The 18355-nt window shown below is 52.8% G+C and overlaps 1 protein-coding gene and 1 long non-coding RNA gene across 20 annotated transcripts in view; one reads left to right on the forward strand and one right to left on the reverse strand.

Moving 5' to 3' along the window:
* Positions 1–18355, forward strand: part of LOC133096891 (uncharacterized) — a 401345-nt gene that overhangs the window by 372453 nt on the left and 10537 nt on the right. For 7 of the 17 annotated variants that reach the window (XR_009701879.1, XR_009701892.1, XR_009701876.1 and 4 more), the window contains 10 exons: positions 6443–6533; positions 7191–7335; positions 10001–11204; positions 11863–11972; positions 13116–13210; positions 13321–13510; positions 13650–13753; positions 13971–14061; positions 15049–15202; positions 17053–17209. This is a non-coding gene — a long non-coding RNA (uncharacterized LOC133096891). Of the gene's footprint in view, positions 1–5489; positions 5958–6427; positions 6534–7190; positions 7336–10000; positions 11205–11862; positions 11973–13115; positions 13211–13320; positions 13511–13649; positions 13754–13970; positions 14062–15048; positions 15203–17052; positions 17210–18355 lie in introns of those variants that run through there. The other 10 variants (XR_009701882.1, XR_009701886.1, XR_009701890.1 and 7 more) reach the window with 10 other exon arrangements.
* The window catches only part of PLXNA4 (plexin A4), a 447622-nt gene continuing 436506 nt past the window's right edge, over positions 7240–18355 (reverse strand). For all 3 annotated transcript variants that reach the window (XM_061198737.1, XM_061198736.1, XM_061198735.1), the window contains exons 30-32: positions 16704–16916; positions 9976–10126; positions 7240–7807 (exon numbers count right to left, since the gene is read on the reverse strand). In XM_061198737.1, the coding sequence (XP_061054720.1) occupies positions 7712–7807; positions 9976–10126; positions 16704–16916 (460 nt within the window). In that variant the 3' untranslated portion in view covers positions 7240–7711. The remainder of the gene's footprint in view (positions 7808–9975; positions 10127–16703; positions 16917–18355) is intronic.

The raw sequence follows: 18355 nt of genomic DNA on the forward strand, positions 1-18355 counted from the left end.
AGACCTTGAGGTCACTAATTCCCAGGAGCCTCGGGTTTGGTGGTTGGAGGGGCAGCAGGAGATCAGTCTGTCTTACATCTCCCCACACTCCTCTTTCCTACCTTTCTTCCTTTCTTAATTATCCTTTTTCTGTGTGTTTCTGTCTCTCCTTCCTGATCCTGCTTCCTTTCCGATTCTCTTTTCTCATGGTTTTCACTTTGAATAATAAGAACGTTGGAATTTCATGGCGACGTCCAGCCCAGCCTTCTCCATCTGCTGACCTGAGGCTTAGAGAGGAAAGTATCTGCTCAAGGGCAGCCAGTGGAATGAAGAGCAGAGGACACAGTTTTCCTGGGCCCAGACGGGGGCTTACCCTGCATCATCTGCATCACTTTCCCTTTCCCCTCCCACACCACCTCTAAGCCATGGAACGGGCCACAATGGACGTGAGCGCAAGCAAGTGAGCTGTCTTCTTCCCTTCCCCCTGCCTCTATTGCCACCCTTTCCATTTTCTTCTCCCTATCCTATTTCTACTCCAGAGACAGCACTGGGTTCAAGGTCTCCACCCTCTGTCAAAATTGGGGGAAGAGGACCCATAAGATCATTTACACTTAGGTATAGCTTGCCAAGAAGACTTGAAGCAGGGATGGTAATCCTAGCGTTATCTCCAGAGTGTGTGACTGGAGGATTGTGTTGAGAGAGGTTCAGAGGCAGATCCGACTCTGTGCCAAAGTGATGTCCGCTAACAGCGTTGACTGGGAGTAAGTTTGCTTTCCCCAGCTTTGCAGGGTTATCGCCTCCTGCGATGCCTGCTTTGTAGCTGAAGACAGAGCCTTAAGTAAAAGGATGTACCTGATATGGCTGAGCACACATATCATGTAGCTGGAGAGAGAAAGTGCTGTTTCTCTACATCATAGAGGCCACCACCACCTACTTATGGCCCAGCCTCTCCCCCTCCCCCTCCTAGCCGGACACATAAAGAAAGACCCCAAATCCCAAACTGCATTTTTATTATTTTTTAATAAACTTTATTCTATATTACAAATAGGTTTTTTTTTTTGTTCTGAACTGCAAAATAGGAATGCCTTATATTTACATACACAGGTATACAATTAATTATAACAAAGGTACAGAAGCTTGCCTTTACCAAGTTACAACTGGGCTCCAATTTAAATAGCATAGGTTTCCTTTTTAAAAACTTTTTTTTAAATCTTTTTTTTTTTTTAATCTTACTCAGATACTCTTCTTTAAAAATCAAAACCAGGAGATCCTCTTCCTCTAATAGATTTCATCCACATATCTTTGAGGCTCATTGTAACACTGTTATCTAAAGATATGTTTTGGTTTGTTCTAACAAAGGGTCGGTGTTCAAGGTGGGAGCTTTCTGGAAACAGAAGTGGGGCGGGGCTGGGAGTGGGTGACCCGAGCAGGAATGACCGCCCTACCGCCTTCAGCAGCCTGTCTCTGAGACTCAAAGGCCCCTGCCTGTTCCTTAAACCACCCGTTCATCCTTTCCTGTTCCTCCTCCTCTCTCTAGTGTTTGAGACTTAACTCTGGGTCATCTGACCAGGCCAGACTCCTCTCCCCCCACCCCTCGGCTCACTGAGCCATTATCTCTTGTGGTACCCTGGAGTTGTTGGTTGCTATGGTAACTTGGCAGGACCCTGCTGAAAGAGATAGGCTGGTCTCTACAAGCTAAAGTGGGGAGGAGGGCGGCTGCCTCCAATTCTTCCCTCCCATCTCAGGGCCTGGGGTTCTTGTTCTTGGTCAGTGCAGCCAACTCATGACTAAGCCAGGACCTCTGGCCTCACGGATGCCAGGCCTAGGCAGGGAGTGATGGGGGGAAGAGTTGTCCACCCTATAACACAAAGTCATGGTTTCCAAATGGAAACAAGATTCTTTGAGGTAAACTAGCTTTTCTTTTTAAAGAACGCAAGGTTTAACAGGCCAAAACAAGCTGACAGGAACATCGGGGAAGGAAGAGGGAAGGAGAACACACATGGACACACACACCTTCTTAGTTGGCCACCTGTATTGTGTTCAATAGTCCTGTTTGGTAAAGTGGTGTCTCAGTTTCTTAAGTGTCCTTTGCATTGCTCTTTAACCGTATCCTTTGTTTGGAATTCTACTCTTGTAAGGGAGCCCTTCCAAAATGTGCTTGAGTTGTAAGATCAAAGATACCAAAAAAAGAAGTTCTAATTCCAGAGAAAGAAACTGGTGGAAGATAAGCTGCACAGACCTATTTGCCGTGAGCATCTGCCTTCTCGGGAGAGGGGTCCCTCCACAACCAATCCCTAACAGGGTCTCCCTGCTGTTTGGGGGAAGCTGTAGGATTCAGCAACACCAGGGGCGGCCCAGAGAGAAGTGAAAGAGGGTAGAGTGGACGGAAGGTGGGGCTCGCCTGACCAAGGTCACCGGGCCTTCCCTACCCTGGCCCAGCTCAGTCTCTGCTAGTACAAACAGGAAAGTCTCTTTTTATTCATAGGGATTTTGTTTTGTTTTGTTTTGATTTAGGGTAGTCACCTGCCTACTCAAGGAATTTAACTGGGACTCTAATGAGTATGTATTACTTTTACAACCAAAGCATCCTTTACGTTTTATAAAAGCTGGATACTCCCCCTAATAATAAATAATTTTATTGGGGATCAAAGATTTGTAGTTTAAAAAAGCTCTCTCTTGAATGAACTTTTACTGCAGAGATTCCTTTCCGAGTGGGAGGCGTGATCATTCAGTTTTCCAGAGGCTCCAGAGCATCAGCCTCTCCCAGGAGCTGCCTCTTCGGCGTCCCCTGTGGCTGTCCCTCAGCCTCCCGGTCTGTAAGACTCGTTTGCTACACCTGTGGGGTGAGGCGGCACAGGCAGGAGGAGCAGGGGTAGCACGGCGGGGCTCCAGCCAGCCAAGGGAAGCACCAAGAATGTTAGCAGCCGCGGAGGCTGCTCCCCCTGGCACGGCCACGCCTGGGGATGTCCTGACCCATTTCTTTAACAACAGGGGGAGCCCCCCTGTCCTCCGGTCTCCAGTTTCTCCTCATCCCCTTGGAAGTCACAGATAAAGAGTTTTGTGTTCCCCCCGCCCCACCCCAGTATTTGGACTTTACATCCACGCCTGGGCTCCCTCCTTAATCTCGAACCCTTAAAATACACAAACAAAAAATAAACAACTACAGACCCCAAATAAACAGCCTACCTACGGTTTAAAGACAAAGGGAAGGGCTGAGGGATGGGAGGGGGGCTTAGTGGTCTATCCTGAGAGCTGACAGGGAAAGTGAGGGGCTGAGGGAAGGTTCTTGAGGACGTGAACTAAAGCAAGAGGAAGGGCCAGGAAGGAGGTGGGATCTGCCCGGGGCGGGTCTGCTGGGGGCACAGTGGGGACTCTGGTACCTAGACGCTTTTCATTCATGGGATCGCCTCTCAGACACCCACGCTGCGGTTCTCATTGGCGGGGCCAGTTCCTGGAAGGGCCGTGGTCCAGGGCCAAAGCTCCTCTCCCTCCACGACTCTCTGTTTTTGATTAACAGTAATTAACCGTAGCCTTCACTGGGTTAAGTATTTGACTTCGCATCCTGTGAGGCCAAAGGAAGTGCCCCTTTGTCCTAAGAGCTGAGACAGACGGGATAAGGAGCTTTCTCTTTTAGGTGAGAGCGAGGGGTTGTTTAGGGCTCTGGAAACATCAGCAGGACTTGCCTTGTGGAATGGAGGTCATTTGGGAAATCACTGCTGTGGCTCCTCTGATGGGGGCCCCACCGGCCCTGGCTGGACCAGGGAGCCCCGAGCGCTCGCGGGGCGAGGCAGCTTTGGAGGGCTGGACGGGGCTAGGGCGGTCCCAGGGGGCTGGACTGAGGGCGGAGCTGTCTACCGGGGGCTGAGCAGCTCCTGAACTTAGTGGCTACGCGGTCGTGGGGCAGAGGCTACGCATGCGGAAGGTGGGCAAGGGGGGAGGGGGCACTCCATTCTGCTGGGGTGGGGCACACTCAGGAGCCAGGCATGCAAAGGGGACAAGAGCACGAGGACCTGGGGTGAGGGGAAGGGGGTGTGGTGCTGGGATAGTACATCAACACCGATCCCGGCCTGGGAGGTGACAGCTGGGCCTGCAGGGCCAAGATCAGAGACCTCGCTCCCGCCGCTGCTTGGGCACAGTCCAGGACAGTCTGCCTCAAATGTCGGGATTTGTTTAAACTGATTTCTCTCTTTCTAGCATCTCTGGCCTCACTCACTGGCCCACAGGCTCACGAGAGGGAGGCTCTAGGGCTCTGGGTGTGCACATCACGGTTGGCCTATGGGATGCTCAGGTTATCCTGGGTCCCTGACTTCCAAACCACCTTGAAAGCAGAAGGCAAGAAAAAAATGTTTTCCTGAGGAAGTAACCGACACAATAGCCGACTTCACTTAAAGGTACTATTTGCAGTTAACCAAGAAATGTCAGGGTCTCTCCTTCCAAGGACGGACAGAGAATGGCGAAGCCCAGACCTGGGGGAGACTTGTGCTCCCGGGAGAGATGACCAGCCTGCAGTTAACTTTCCCAGCCTCTCTCTCCCATTCTTTTAGATTCAGGACCTCGTAAAGTTCTACCTCCCCCTTGCCACTCCTGGCGCCATCCCATCTCACTTCAACATTCAGACTCCTTACCTCACCCAGGTCAGTTATTTTGACTGTGTGATCTCCTGGTACCATTTTGGACCCTGGTGGTTTCAAGGGGTTGAAAGAGTGAAAGAGATGGGATGAAAGGGAGGTGAGCAGACATGGCCTTTTCTCCCCTGCTCTCTGCCCACAACTCAAGGAGTCAGATAAAGGTCCCACCTTTATCTGTGACCCTGAACATTAACTGTGACACGGGGCGGGGCCTTGAAGAGACTTCCCTTCCACAGGACCCAGTCTGCCCAAGTCCCTCCTCTGGCACATACTGGCCAGCATGGGGTCTCTGGCCTGCCAGGAGGAGGTTGGGCATTCCAAGGGGAGGTGTGGAAAGAAGATCTGGGGGAAAGAGAGGCTTTTTGACAATGCTGCCTTGTCTTTACTTTGAAACATATCACATGTGCGCCAAGAATCCAAACGAAAGAAATGGAAAACAAACAGCAAAAGGAAAGAGAGCTCTTATGGGGAAGATGGGTTGTGACGCTGTGAAATTCGATCCTATTTCTCCATCCCCCCAGCAGGCCACAGAGACTTTGGGCAAACAAAGCGCCAGAAACAACCCACCCCACCAATTAAAATAAAACCTCCAGGAGAGATGAGGAGGGCGTGGAAACTTGTCCATCCTCCTCCCCTCTTTCTTCCTAACATTTCTCCGAGGTGACTGAAGTTTCTCTTACAACAAAAACATGGGGAAAAAAATTTGTACCGACAACAAAACAATAATAATAATCCGGTAAAAAAAGAAAAGCTTCAGCAGAACCATGATAACAGTCTTTTTTCTACCTGTTCATTTTTTTTTCTCTAACTGTGCAAAACTTAAAAAATAAATCAAAGCACACTCATACACACATACTTACACTCACAGCTTCCACTCAGCACATCTGTGTTAAATATGTTTGTGTCTTTCTTCTCCCCAACCCCTTCACATGTGCAAAAATATGTTAGCGGCCCAGGTGCCTCCTCAGCCCTCCTCCCGCATGCTTCCTTCCTGGCCTGCCAGGGCTTGTGGCTTCTGGGGAGGAAATCAAATGGTCAAGGGTAGAAATTCCATGCTTCTTCACCTGGCACTTCATTTGCCAAAACCTTTGGTTATGCGTTTCCCCCGTGACACGCATATTTTCTCATTCTCCTCTTCCCGTTGGTTAGGTTACTTGTATTTTGCCCATCATTTGTCCTGCTCAATGCCACATCACGCCCTGCTCTGCGTCACCACTGCCCGGCCTCCAGTCCCGTCCAGGATCCCCTTGGCCAGTGACCACCCTGATTTCCTACGGAGAGATGACCTCACCCCTCTGCACTCAGCATAGGAAACACGTGTTGAAATGTCCCGAAGTTGCAGAATGAATGGTGAGGAAGGGCAGAGAAGGGAGATACTTCAAAAGCTTTCTGAGCTCTCTGCCTACTCCTGGGGCAGACACACACTCACACACACACACACGCACACGTGCATGTGCACATGAGATCACACACACACACGTACTTATATCCAAAGGGGCTAGCATTCTTTAAGCACAGGGTGCTCCACAGATGTCGCTGGAAATGGTGTGGTTCCTTCCTCTTTCCACGTGGGGCCCTGTGGAGTGGATGGCAGGGGAGGATGTCTGATGCTCGGGGAGTGAAGGTGGGACTGTGGAACCTTGTCCCCAACCCCACCTGAGATGATGCCGCTGCTTGCCTCCCAGAGTGGTGTACAACTCCACACCGGGGCTGCCAGGCGAGTCTATGGTGGAGACTGGACCACAGATGGAGATGGTGTCTAAGGTCCCTTCAAGGTTATAGGTTTCCATGATCTTCCGTCAGACCGTCTCTCACTACAGCCCCTGCTCACCTAGGACACATGTCTGAGCACACGTTAGTCTGGCTGGCTAAAATGATGTATCCATGGATGGAAGGACAGATGGAGGAACAGATGCCAGAGCCAAGGTCAGTTGTATGTCCCTCCTCCCATTTCCGGCCAGGTCCTTCCTCTTGATTCTTCGGTCCTTCCCAAACACGACAAACCCGGGACTGAGTTGGGCTGGCATTTTGGCTTGTCTCTGCGAGGCTGTGCTTGAGTGTGTTTCTTTCCATGATGACTGCCGAAGAGCTGAGGGAGGAGAGTGACTAGAGAGACAGCTGAGATGTTGATGAAATAATTCCCAAGGAGGTCTGAACAGTCCAGAGACAAAGTCATCTGCATCTGCAACGGCACCAGATTCTGCAGGGAGCCAGGGGCGGGGCTGTCTGCCCCAACTTTCTAGAGTTCTCAGGAAGGATGGTGGGGATGGGAGCCACGCAGACAGCTGGAGGTAGAATCTCCCAGATGCACTCGGCATTTTACCTTGACCCCTGATGAGCGATGACCAAGGAGGATGGAGGTGTGTCCTCTAGACGGCACTCGGGGATCTGCAAGGGATCAGAACCATGACTACGGTCGTGATTCGTTAGCATGTGGAGGCAAATGGAAAACAACCAATTCTGCTTCCAGGGTAGATGCAGCTCTCTTCTTTTCTCCCTCTACGTGTTACATTTCTGCCGCTATGAGCCAGATTGGGAGGTTGGGAGGATCTCCACAATGGGCTGTAACTGCTATTGTCACAGTTGCAGAGGGACCACGCCACTGACAGACCCCCTGGAGATGGAAACCGGGGCCAGGAGACATCTTCCCAGTGAAGACAATACAGAGCTCACTGCCTCGTCCGCAGGCCGACGTTCGGCTCAACGCGGGGCTGTCAAAACGTGGAAGGTGAAGTAGCAGTACAGAAGCATCCTTCATCCGTGGCTCCTCATCCACATTCGGGCCCTGCTGCTGATGTATGGGGAAAGGGGGCCCCCCTCTAATGTCTTCTGGTCAGGTCCCTCACGGGGGGGCGGGCCATCCTGGACTGACTGAGGGTCGGTGGCTTGGCTCAATCATGTTGGTAGAGCAACTGAAAGAGAGGGGATCCAGGAAGGAGAGAGAGACAGAAACAGGCAGAGAGAGAGAGAGGGAGAGGGAGACAGCGCTGCTCAGGGGATGCTGCTGACGCCAGTCGGAACTTGCACTTGGTAAAGATGATAATCTAGACTGAGGCACGGCTTGGTGTGTCCCTCCCTCCAGGGGGTGCCTGGAAGGACGGTTCTCAGCTGTCTAAGCTCATGAGGGTTATGACTTGTTCTAGTCTGTAGGCCAGTTTCTGCTTCCCACACTGGTCATCGTGGTCCAGAGGTCCAAGGATCTGTTGAAGAGCCAAGAACGGGGCGGTCACTAGTTTGCGTGCGTGTGTCTGTGTTCTTAGGGTACACACAGACAGGGGACGTGGTCAGAGGGTTTGGGAGGATGTGTGCAGGTGAAGCGGCCCACACGAGGTGGCTGGGGAGGCAGTCAGCCTGGGTGACGGGGGTGCGGAGGTGCGGGGCGGCGCTCGGGCATAGGGAACAAACGTGTGGGCACCCAGGTGTCAGTGGGCGCAGGATACCAGCATGTCTGAATACATGTGTACATTTCACTGCCCACGGAAGACAGCTGAGAGTGGGCAGAAGACACCTGTGCCAGGCTGCTGCCGTTACCTACAGGTTAGACAGCAAACAGGTCCACGCCCAGCGGGAAGCATGGTGCTCAGTGTCTCGGGGCGACTATGATTTCACGATATCAAGACATTCCATCCCCCCCCCCCACCGTGAAAATGGAAAGTCTTCCTCGTCCGCAACCCAAGGCCTGAAATTCCACATTTAGAAAGTTATTTGGCTCCCCTTTGCCTGTTAAGAAACCAGTACCCCTCGAAGAGTTATGTCTTAAGCTTTACTGGTCATTGACACCTAACGGACAATGTCTGCACAGCCTTTGCTGCGATTACATGGGTGGCAGAGGACAATGACAGCAATTGTGGACGCATGAAGGAATATGTATTAGAGTCTGGCTCAGACTCAGGAGCTGTAGGATTGAACAGTGGCTCCACCAGTTTCTGGCCGGGTGATGTGGGGCAAAACATGTAACCTCTCTGAGCCCTCATCTGTACAATGAGATGGGACGTGTGACTCCCTCTCGGGCTGCTCCAGGAGAGGGGATAAAGTCACGTAACATATGTGAGCGCCCATCACACAATGCTGGCTCCAGCAGGGGCACGTGACAGCAGGGGTACTCTCTACGGGTCCTGGGGTCTGAGGGAGCAGGGAGGGGAGGGGCAGGAGGGAAGAGGAGGCTGAAGGCTTGAGGGGAGGGTCCCAGAGCTTTGGACTTCCTGGCCCAGTTAATATATTTTTAATTGGGGAGACCAAGCGAGTTGCCAACTTCTTAGCTGGCCAAGAACCACCAGTGACTGGCCCCAACATTTCATAAAGATGGGACCTTTTAATACTAAAACTGTAGACGAATGAACCTGTAGACTAAGGGACAGTCCTTTCCAAGATGAGACAGCGGCACTCATATATTGGCCTCGCTCTACATCGTCCTCACTCACTGTCTGCGGCCACAGACAGGTGGAAACTGCCCTAGACTAGCACTGGCCCATAGGCTGGCTTTGGGGTCCCTCCCCTAAAGGACCCACCACTGACTTTCCCTGCACTTGAGGTTCACAGCCTTATGCTGTTCATGGCCTGTGGACACTAGGCCCTGGGCCCTGCTGGGGCTCCTTCCTTAATCCAGAGTTCCTAGACCCTCCCTCGGGAAGGAGGCTGGGAGGAAGTAGAGAACCCGGGGCCCTGGCTTCGGCTCCTGTTACCTTCCGCTCACAGGGCAGCTGCGCTGCTGCTCAGACATGGGGAGCCTAGATTCTGAACCTACCTGGTCTACACCGGCATGACCAAGAAAACCATAGGCACCTCTGTGCTGGCCAGAAAGAAGGCAGTGTCTGCAGGGGCAATGAACCCAGGTGAAGTTTCCTAACTAGGGAATGCAGCAACTAAAAATAGACTCCATTCTGCTCTGGTCTGTATCTATTCTGTTCTGATTCTCTCCTACCCTATCATCTTGTTTATTCTATTCTATTCTATTCTATTCTATTCTATTCTATTCTATTCTATTCTATTCTATTCTTTTCCTTATGACCTGCCCATGGAAGTGGGGAACTGCTTGCTTAAAGAGAATTAGATGAGAGAGAGAAAGGGAAAAAGTAAAGGAGCAGGAATAGCAGGGAAGAAAAAATAAAGAGAAAAAAACAAAAGAGATACTTGATCTATATATCTGAAAAGAACAGGGATTAATGTAGAACTGATAGACTGGTATGTTTCTAGCATCCCTGTCTTTAGAGCACAGCCCCCAAGTCCTGGGTGGTAGAGTTTCCCCAGCAGACGTGGGGGAGGGGTGTGTCTGGGGTGGTGCTCTTGGGCACAGAGGCTGCTCCGGGCAGGGATTTCTGGGTCTCTGCCCCAGTCCTTCCCAGCGGGCCCCGAGCAGGGCAGGGCTCACCTCCTCGCTGTACTTGCCCACGTAGGAGAAGATCTCGGAGAGCGCGCTCATGGTGTTGAACTCATTCATGTGCATCCGGGACTGCTCAGCCAGGTACGCATTCATGTCCTGGTCACTGATGGCCGGCATCTTCCCGATGTCTGAGTAATACCTGCCAAGGCATGGGAGTGAGGAACCGTGCGTGCGGGGCAGAGGAGAGATGGAAACTCCCAGCGCCGGGTCTGGGGCCAGCGGATTCGGAGGGTGACCCAGACACTATCAGAGGGGGAACAGGAGGAAGGAGCGACTATCGCCTGCACTGGCTTTGCTCCCGGCTCCCGGAAGAGTGGTCCAGTCTGCCTTGCGTGTCCTTCTAACTCCCCCTCCCACAGACGCAAGACATCCCCTCCATGGGGCCTGAAGGCTCTTCTAGGCAGTTGCCCTGCCCTGATGTCCTCCCCTCTCTGAGGTTAGCCGGGAGAAGGGTGGGGCTGGGGGCTGCTTGCGGGGAGAGGCCGGCAGAAGGCAATCAGTCACTGTCACTTGCAGCTGTGCACTCCTGTCAACTGGTTAATTAGATGCCAACACATTTTTAATTTCTGCAGTTTGACATTTTATGCAGCAACCCCCAACTCTCCCACCAGAGGCGAGTTGTGTCATTTCCTAATGAGGAACCGAAGGGCCCTGGTGCCCCGCAAGACAGGTGCTTTCGGCTGTGGGCTACGTGAAAGAGACCAGGCACCTGCAAAGGTGGGGGAGCATCAGGGCTGTGGGGCAGCACGCCCAGGAGTCCTTGTGGTGTCCCAGCTCAGCCCACGCTGAATGCCCGCGGCTTCAATGCTGGGGAGAGTGAGCCTGAGAGCTTAGAACAGAGGAGGGTGGCGGGGACAGTCACCAGGGCGGGGACTAGGGTGAGGCAAGTGAGGCAGCGGGGGAACAAAGTTTTCGGAGAGTCACTCACTCTCACCTGGGAAAGTGCAGGTGACAATGAGAGGCCTTGGGTTCCCAGAACTCAAGGCTTGATCAGGTGAGTGGAGGCAGTATTCTCAGAGGCTCTGGTTCATTCTCAGCCTGGACCTCAGCCCTGCATCTCTCCCTCTGCATCCCTTACCATGCTGACCATGAATCTCTCAGTCTTGTGCCCACCTTCACCTCTGCCCCTAGGTGCCCAGGAGTTGGGTGACAGACTATCAGAGGTGGCACTCGTGTGCTACTCCAGCATCATGCTCAAGGGCCTGTGTGAACGACAGGTCAGTCTGCACCAGAGCATCCCCAGGCCGGCAAGGATTGGCAAGGGGTGGACTGGCCGCCCTACTTGAGCCACAGCCCTGCACGGGGGCCGTCCTGCCTCCGGCTCATTTGGACTTCCTTTCTTTGCAACCTTATTTCAGTGTGGGGTCCTCTCTTCCCTCGCCCTCCCTCGTCTCCAGAGCCCTTGGGCCCCTCAGCTCCTTGTCCTGTTTCATTTTGGTTCCTCTGTTCCATCCCAGAAGAGCCCACTCTCTTCCAGGCCTGAATCCCACCCCAAAACATCTTTAGGGTCCCCAGGGTTCCAGGTAATGACATCCCAGGTACTAAAGTTCCAGTGAGAGACTCGATTCATTGCCTCTATTTCTGGAAGGCAATAAATGCAATGTTCCCTTTGATAGCAGAGAACCAGGGCGTCAGTGGTGGCCCTAACCTCGCCACTCCCAAGGAGATTTGTGCCATCGTCCCCTCGCGACTCCATGCCTAGTGAGCAAATACATTTGTCCGGTAAAGGGTCATGTCCACAGGTCGTATGGGGGGAGGAAACAGGAACAAACGACCCTCTCACTTCTGTCTCGCGGCCAACAGCCAGACGCAGCTCTGGCAACATGGCTGGGTCCAGAGTTTCCTCCAGACACTTACACTCTGTCACCACGACAGTCAGACCTACTGACCGCGAGGAAAACCCCAGGCTCCCCCTGATGGGACGTGATCGTCATCGGAAGCAAAGACTCCTGCCATTCCCGTTACCTGCTCGTGAAACCTTACAGGTAGGTGGACGGCTGTGTCAGGTTTTCTGCAAATAGCATGAGGCCTCCTACTGCAACCTTTATGGTTGTGAGGGGCCTCAGAGCCCAGATTAGGGACCACTGTCGTCATGGGAAACAGCAGTCGCCCGGCACTCTGTCCCTTCGCAATGGCCTGCCTTTACCGCACTAAAAGCCCAGTCCTTTGCTCCAAAGAGGACATACAGAAAATGAGTCTGTGTGAGAAAGGGAGAGAGTGTGAGGGGGGTTGAGAGTGGAGTGTGGGAGGGCAGGGGTCTAACTCCTCACCTGCAGTCACGGGGGGCAGCCGGCCTGGACGTGCTCTGCGTGATTCCCGCTCATAGTGAGGTCAGGTCTGCACGGGGCAACCCGCCCCTCCTCTGCTGCCTGTGTGCAGAGGGCGCTGGATGGGACCAGTGCACGTCGGTGCCACACACAAGCCTATGAGTGGATCGACCGCGCGTCCTCATCTTCAGCAAGTTCTACATGGCTGAGCTGAGTGGCTTTGGGCAGTTTGATGTCCTAGAGGAGTGTGGGGCTTGAGGTCTGCTGACATTCGGCCCATCCTCACCCCAAGCCCTGCCTGGAGCTAAGTGGGCCCATCCGCCCTGCAGGTCTCTGCTGCCCTTGCCTCGACCTCTCCCTGCTCCTCTCCAGGGCTCTGCCCAACCCCACTCCCTGGCCAGCACCCCTGAGCGTGACAGTGGCCCTGCTCTGGCATCTCTGCACCGTGTGCGCAACTGCTTTCTCTTGAGCGCCTGCTGCGCTGGGGCTCTGCGCTGGGCTCTGCCACTGAGCAGCCTTACGGATTGTGAAGAATGCAATTAACGTCCCATTAATGAACTTCACACAAGTGCTCTTAGCAGCTAGCTGTGCAGTGAGGAAGGGAAAGGTCAGCCTGGGCTCCTGTGCTTGAACTTGCTCCCATGGGATGTCCTCCTGCAGGCGAGTCCTTCTCTAGAAGGGAACCAGGTGGGATGCCAGCCCCATTGTGGTCCTGATACTGGTCCTCAGGAGCTGCTACAAAGGGCAGGGCCCCAGAGAGCTGGATTCTCTGCTGTTGACCAGTCTGCAGTGTTTTACATTCATGTGCTTCTGTGAGATGCACCCAGTGTGTGATGGTGGGCACCCCATCTTTGCCTTTAGGATGGCCCCAGTGATTGAGAAGGTGGTCTCCAATGCCCTGGACCCTTAGAGAAGAACAAAGTATCCTCATCCCTTCAAACATCTCACAGATGAAGGTGCAGACGTGAAAGACGTTTAGAGCCTAAGGCTCTGATATATAGATACTTACTTCTCAAGCTCCTGCATAAAAGTCTTTTCCTCTGTGTTCATTCACTGACCTCCCCAGGCCCAGCAGAATCAGGACGTTGCTCCCTGAGCCCCCACTGGTACAGCTCATGGGGCTTGCTGAGGGCCTGTCTGTGTGTCCTCCTTGACCATGAGGACCACAAGGGAAGGATCAAGTCTAATCCACCCCGAGCGTCCAGTGCACCCACAATGGACACCATAAATGTTTGACCCATGGATGAATGAGTAAGGTAATGAGATGTCCACACTTCACCTCCAGTATGAGCTCCCGGGGTGAACTGTCACAAGTTTTATATTTTGAATGGATGGCTTCTTTAGGAGGCATTTTTAAATACTTAAAATTCTTAGCCTTTTTCATGTGTGACACAGGTGAGAGATGGCATCCCAGCGAGCAGCATGCCCCGGTCCAATTCCCAGGGGCCCAACTGTGGCTCCATTCCGTTCACTCCTATGTGGAAAACCTGTGCCTGCAGGTGAGGGAGGCGACCGTTGCCACGGGGTTCATTCCAATTTAAAATGAGAGGCAATCCCTCTGACATGAAACTGTTACTGCTAGTGACAATGAAATAGAAATTACTGCTGATCATGACACACCAGTTTGGAGACAACACTGTTGAGTTCTGCTCTCTAAGGTGAGGGTAGCAGTTGGTTGCTACTGGGGAACCAAGAGATTCTTCTCCCTTTCACTAGACGTGGCCGTAAGCAAAACCCCTAATACTTGGAATGGAGGCAGCAAAGACTGGGAGTCTGCAGCGAGGCCACCGGCCACAAGCACTGCCAGGTATTTGGCGGCAGGAATGGGACGGAGGATGGCTGAGGGGACAAGCAGAAGGATGGGAGGGTGAGGGGGAGAACGGGGGGTGGGGGGATGGGTAGATGAAGAACTTCCAGGAGGTAAAGCCTGCTTAGGTGTGACACAGTGACTTGGGCTGCTCAACCAACAGAGTTAGTGAGGACTGCCGAAGCCGTATGCTTCCCACCCCCCTATAGAGAGGGCCACCAGAATAAACCCTGTTTCTCAGCTGTGAGGACAGCAGGCCCTCCCCACATGTGTGCAGGGCACGCTCTACAGCACTGAGGCAGAGAGCCTGGGCCCTGTGTGCGCTGTCTGCACGCTCACAGCAACTGAACATCGAAATCAGAAGTGGGCCAGCCCTGGCCACAGGAAAAGGGCCTTCTACCATCGTTCTTCTGAACTGGAGGCTGCCAGTGCCCTCGGCAGGCCAAGGCGGGCGATCAGGCTGGCCGTGGGTCCTGAGCAAGCTCTGTGCTGCTGGACTTCATTTCCCAGCAGCCAGACAAGCTCAGAGGCCAGCCTCCTCGGGAAGGGAGACTGGAACTGATCCACTCATCACCGAGGGAAGAAGCATTCTAGGCTTGATCTCCAGACCTATCTGTGCTATTTCCCAACCGCTCTGTCTTTGTACCCTCATCCCAGAAGGGGAGGAGAAATGATTTGGGACCCCAAGCAAGTGAGAGATGACTTTCCTGAGAGTGCCTTTGGTTGTTAAGAAACGGGCGGGATAAGAAATGGAGACCATCAAGGCACTCCTAAAAATAACCAAATGGACTGGGGTTACTTGTGACCTATAGCAGCTGCGTGGCACAAATCTCATTTAGCACCAAGTGAAAGGGAGACCATTAGCCCGGCACGTGCATTATTCTCACCTCCGGCTAACCGGGCCATTCTGGGGAAGTATCCTCTACACAGACATTTCATAAATACTCCCAGCCCTTCACATCCCTGCTTTCTCCCTCCCTGCCCGAGGTCCCATTGCAGTGACATTGCACCAGGACAGGTGCCCAGCTGCTGCCTCTTTCTTCTCTCTCTTTGCTGAAGAGCCAGCTGACCACACCGGAGACCTTGCTCCTCCTGGCAGCTCTGTTGTCAGAAGAATGAGCCACTGTCGACGCAGGGGAAGGTAAGAGCCTCTTTGGTGACGCAGACATAATCAGATACGAGGACAAAAGAGTGAGCTGTCTCTCTGACAGCCAAGGCTGGAAGCCCACCACATGCACCAGCAGGAAGCGGTGGGGGAGATATCAAAGAACAGAGGGGGAGAGAAAACAAAATGCAATTCTTCCAGCAGAACTATGTTACTGGGGTGGCCAGGATCCCACCCCGCTCGCGGTTATGCCCTCTGTAAAAGGGAAGGCAGTTTTCAACTATAAAGATGGAGACTGTCTCTCTGCCATGGGTGAAACAATAGTGTTCATTTTGTCTCAGTCACTGAGTCAAGAACAATTTCTGGTCTCTGACTCTTCAAAAAAGCACCAAATCTGAGTTTCCATCCAGGTTTCCTATCTTTAAGCTACTTAGAAAAAAGAGAGAGGGACTCTAAAATCAAGACTGCCATGTGGAGGTGTGCAGGTTGTTCACTGCACAAAGGTGCTTGGTTGAGAGGGTGAGCTAGGACTGACAGCTAGCCTGTCACTCAACAAACCATGCATCCTGGCATGGGGCCACATCGTCTGGTAGGAAGGGGCACCTGCCTTAATTCACACAGACACCATATGGGTTGGCAAAAGCCCTGTCTAAAAGTATCATAAATTGTAGAAAAGAGATTTGGGAGTCAGCTGAATTTGGGGATCTACTTTTCTCTTGGCCACTTAAGTCATCTTGGTCTGATTACTCAACCATTCTGTATGTATAGTTCTTCACCTTCATGGGCACAAAATGAGGTTATAAAGCCTGTCCTCTTATATTCCGGAGCTACTGTGATGAATAAATAAATAGACTTTCAGCTGGTTGTTTAGCTCAGGTGCTTGGCATATGGAGCTGATACAGCCCAGACAAACCATGAATGTTCTTTACCGTGAGTTAGCTTTGTACCAAGAGGAACCCAGCTCCACAGCGTACAGGTGGCCCTCCCATCACAGGTGCACGGCTGAGATGGGATTAGATTAGGGCCACTATGGCTGGGAAGGCACCGTAAGGGCCCGGGCATCAAGAGTTCATCGTGTTGAGTCAGGGGTCTGGGACTGTGAGAGGCTGTTCAGTGTGACAAGGACGCCCCCACAGGACACTGGAAGAACTGCCAGATGGACAGGGGCAGATGGGGACGGGCCTCCAGCCTGTCTGTGGCAGGATGTTATTCGGTCCCTTGGAGTCTTTCTTTTTTTTTTTTTTTCAGTGGGCATCAGAGCAGGGAACTCTATTTCCTTCCTGGGCCTAGAAAGAGTTGGGCCCTCCATGCAGGGGAGCAGAGCGCAGTGGCAGCTTCTAGCCATGTCCCATTCTTGTTTCAGCTGACAATACTGGGTCGGTGGGCTGTGGGTGTCACCACTGCAGGCTGGGGCTTCGTGCAGGACCAGTCTGCAAGCCCTGCCCATTGCGGAGGGGAAGGAAGGGGTCCCACATCCACCAAGGAAGTTGCCTGCTGCGGCCCGGGGCCTACCTGGGCTCCCCGGCCCAGCACTCACCTCTCCACCCAGTTCTTGTAGCTAGGGATGTCCTTGGCGTAGAGCAGCTTGTTGGAGGGGGAGTCCTTGCCCAGCCGGTGCTCCGACGTGGAGCAGGAGTCCATGAAGGTCTGGGCCACCACAGAGAGGCAGGCGTCAGTGATGCTGTTCTTGTGGATGTCAAACACAAACTGGGGGTTCTTGATCATGTTGACCCAAAACCTCAGGGGCAGGCTGTGTGGAGGGAAGAGGCAGATGGTCAAGGGAGCTGGGGGGGAGGGGGGCACTGTACCTTGACCCAGAGAGTTCCCTGGAGAAAGAGAAAAGGCTGGGAAGCAAGGGTTCTGAGGGGCCTTCTCTATGTCATCAGTTCACTTTCCGGGGACGTGGAGATCAGCGAGGTTGAACAATCTGTTCAGAGATACAGCATTGATGGGCACTGGAGGGCTCGATGCCCAGCCTGGACCACAGGACTCACCATCTTCCCTGAGAACACAAGGCTTTGGGGTCCGAGGCAGCCATGACAGGTACTAGAAAATGGAATTTCTGACTCTCTATTCCACTGTCTGCCCCCTATGCCACAGATACAAGGCATGTCTGGTTGGCAAACCTTAAATAGCCTGGAACCTGGGCTTTGTATCTTACTCTCTGCCCTCTACTGTATGACTGGAAGAAGCCACGCCCTTCCTGCCTGGTTGTATGGGCTTATTCCTACGTGGTGAGGGCCCTGGCACTGAACAGTTCAAGTGGAGCTAACTGATTCCCATCCCTAAGCTGGCATGCTGAACAAACCCCACTCCCGGCCTCTCACCTGCCCCGTTGTGTTCCCTCCTTCCCCTCCCTTTCTTCCAGTTAGCGCCTGCTGTATACCAGGAGCTATGCCAGCAACTGGGGGGTCCAGTGTGAATAAGACCCATCCCCTGTCCTCCAGAAGTCTGCATACTGCTGGGCTCATGGGGATGTCAGACGTGCAATCAAGAACCTTGGGTGCTGGACCTGAACGATGGGTGGGGTCCAGTGTGGGAGCCAGGGAGGTGTGAGCAAGTCTACCCAGAGGGGCATGTCTGGAAAGTCTTCACAGAGACGACGACACTTAATGGTCTCAGTTTTAAAGATGCAGAGGTGTTCCTTAGCTGGATGAAAGCTGAAGGAAGAGGAGAGGAAGGTACTGCCAAAGGGGAGCGAGCCAAACAAAGACAAAGAGGAGATGAAACTTGCAGCGCGGTCTGCTAACTGAGCCACCTATCTGTTGCTAGAAAGGTTCCCGAGGCAGCGGGCAAAACCTGCCCACCTGCCCCTTTTGACTGTACTCTGCTGGCTCTCAGATTCTGCGGCTTCCATCCAGCCTGTGGAGACGCAGGTCAGGAAATGGGGTGGCACCCAGCAAGGGATCACTTATTTCCCTCCCTCTGCCTCCACCTCCTCACCTCCTGCTATGTGCCCTGATGCTTTATTGTTGTTGTTTGGTTGCTGTTCTCAAGGTTGGTAATAATAGTTATAATGTTTGTGTGTGTTTGGCTTGCCTCTTACAACTTCAACTCTTTTGAATTACATTATTTCAATCCAGCAAGAACAAGATTTCTATATTTGTTGTATCTCCCAGCAGCCAGCACGTACATACAACAAATGCTAAAATACAGTAAGGCCTCATATTCAAGACTGCCAGTCAGTCA

The sequence above is a fragment of the Eubalaena glacialis genome, chromosome 8 (assembly GCF_028564815.1).
Source record: "Eubalaena glacialis isolate mEubGla1 chromosome 8, mEubGla1.1.hap2.+ XY, whole genome shotgun sequence".
NCBI lineage: Eukaryota > Metazoa > Chordata > Mammalia > Artiodactyla > Balaenidae > Eubalaena > Eubalaena glacialis.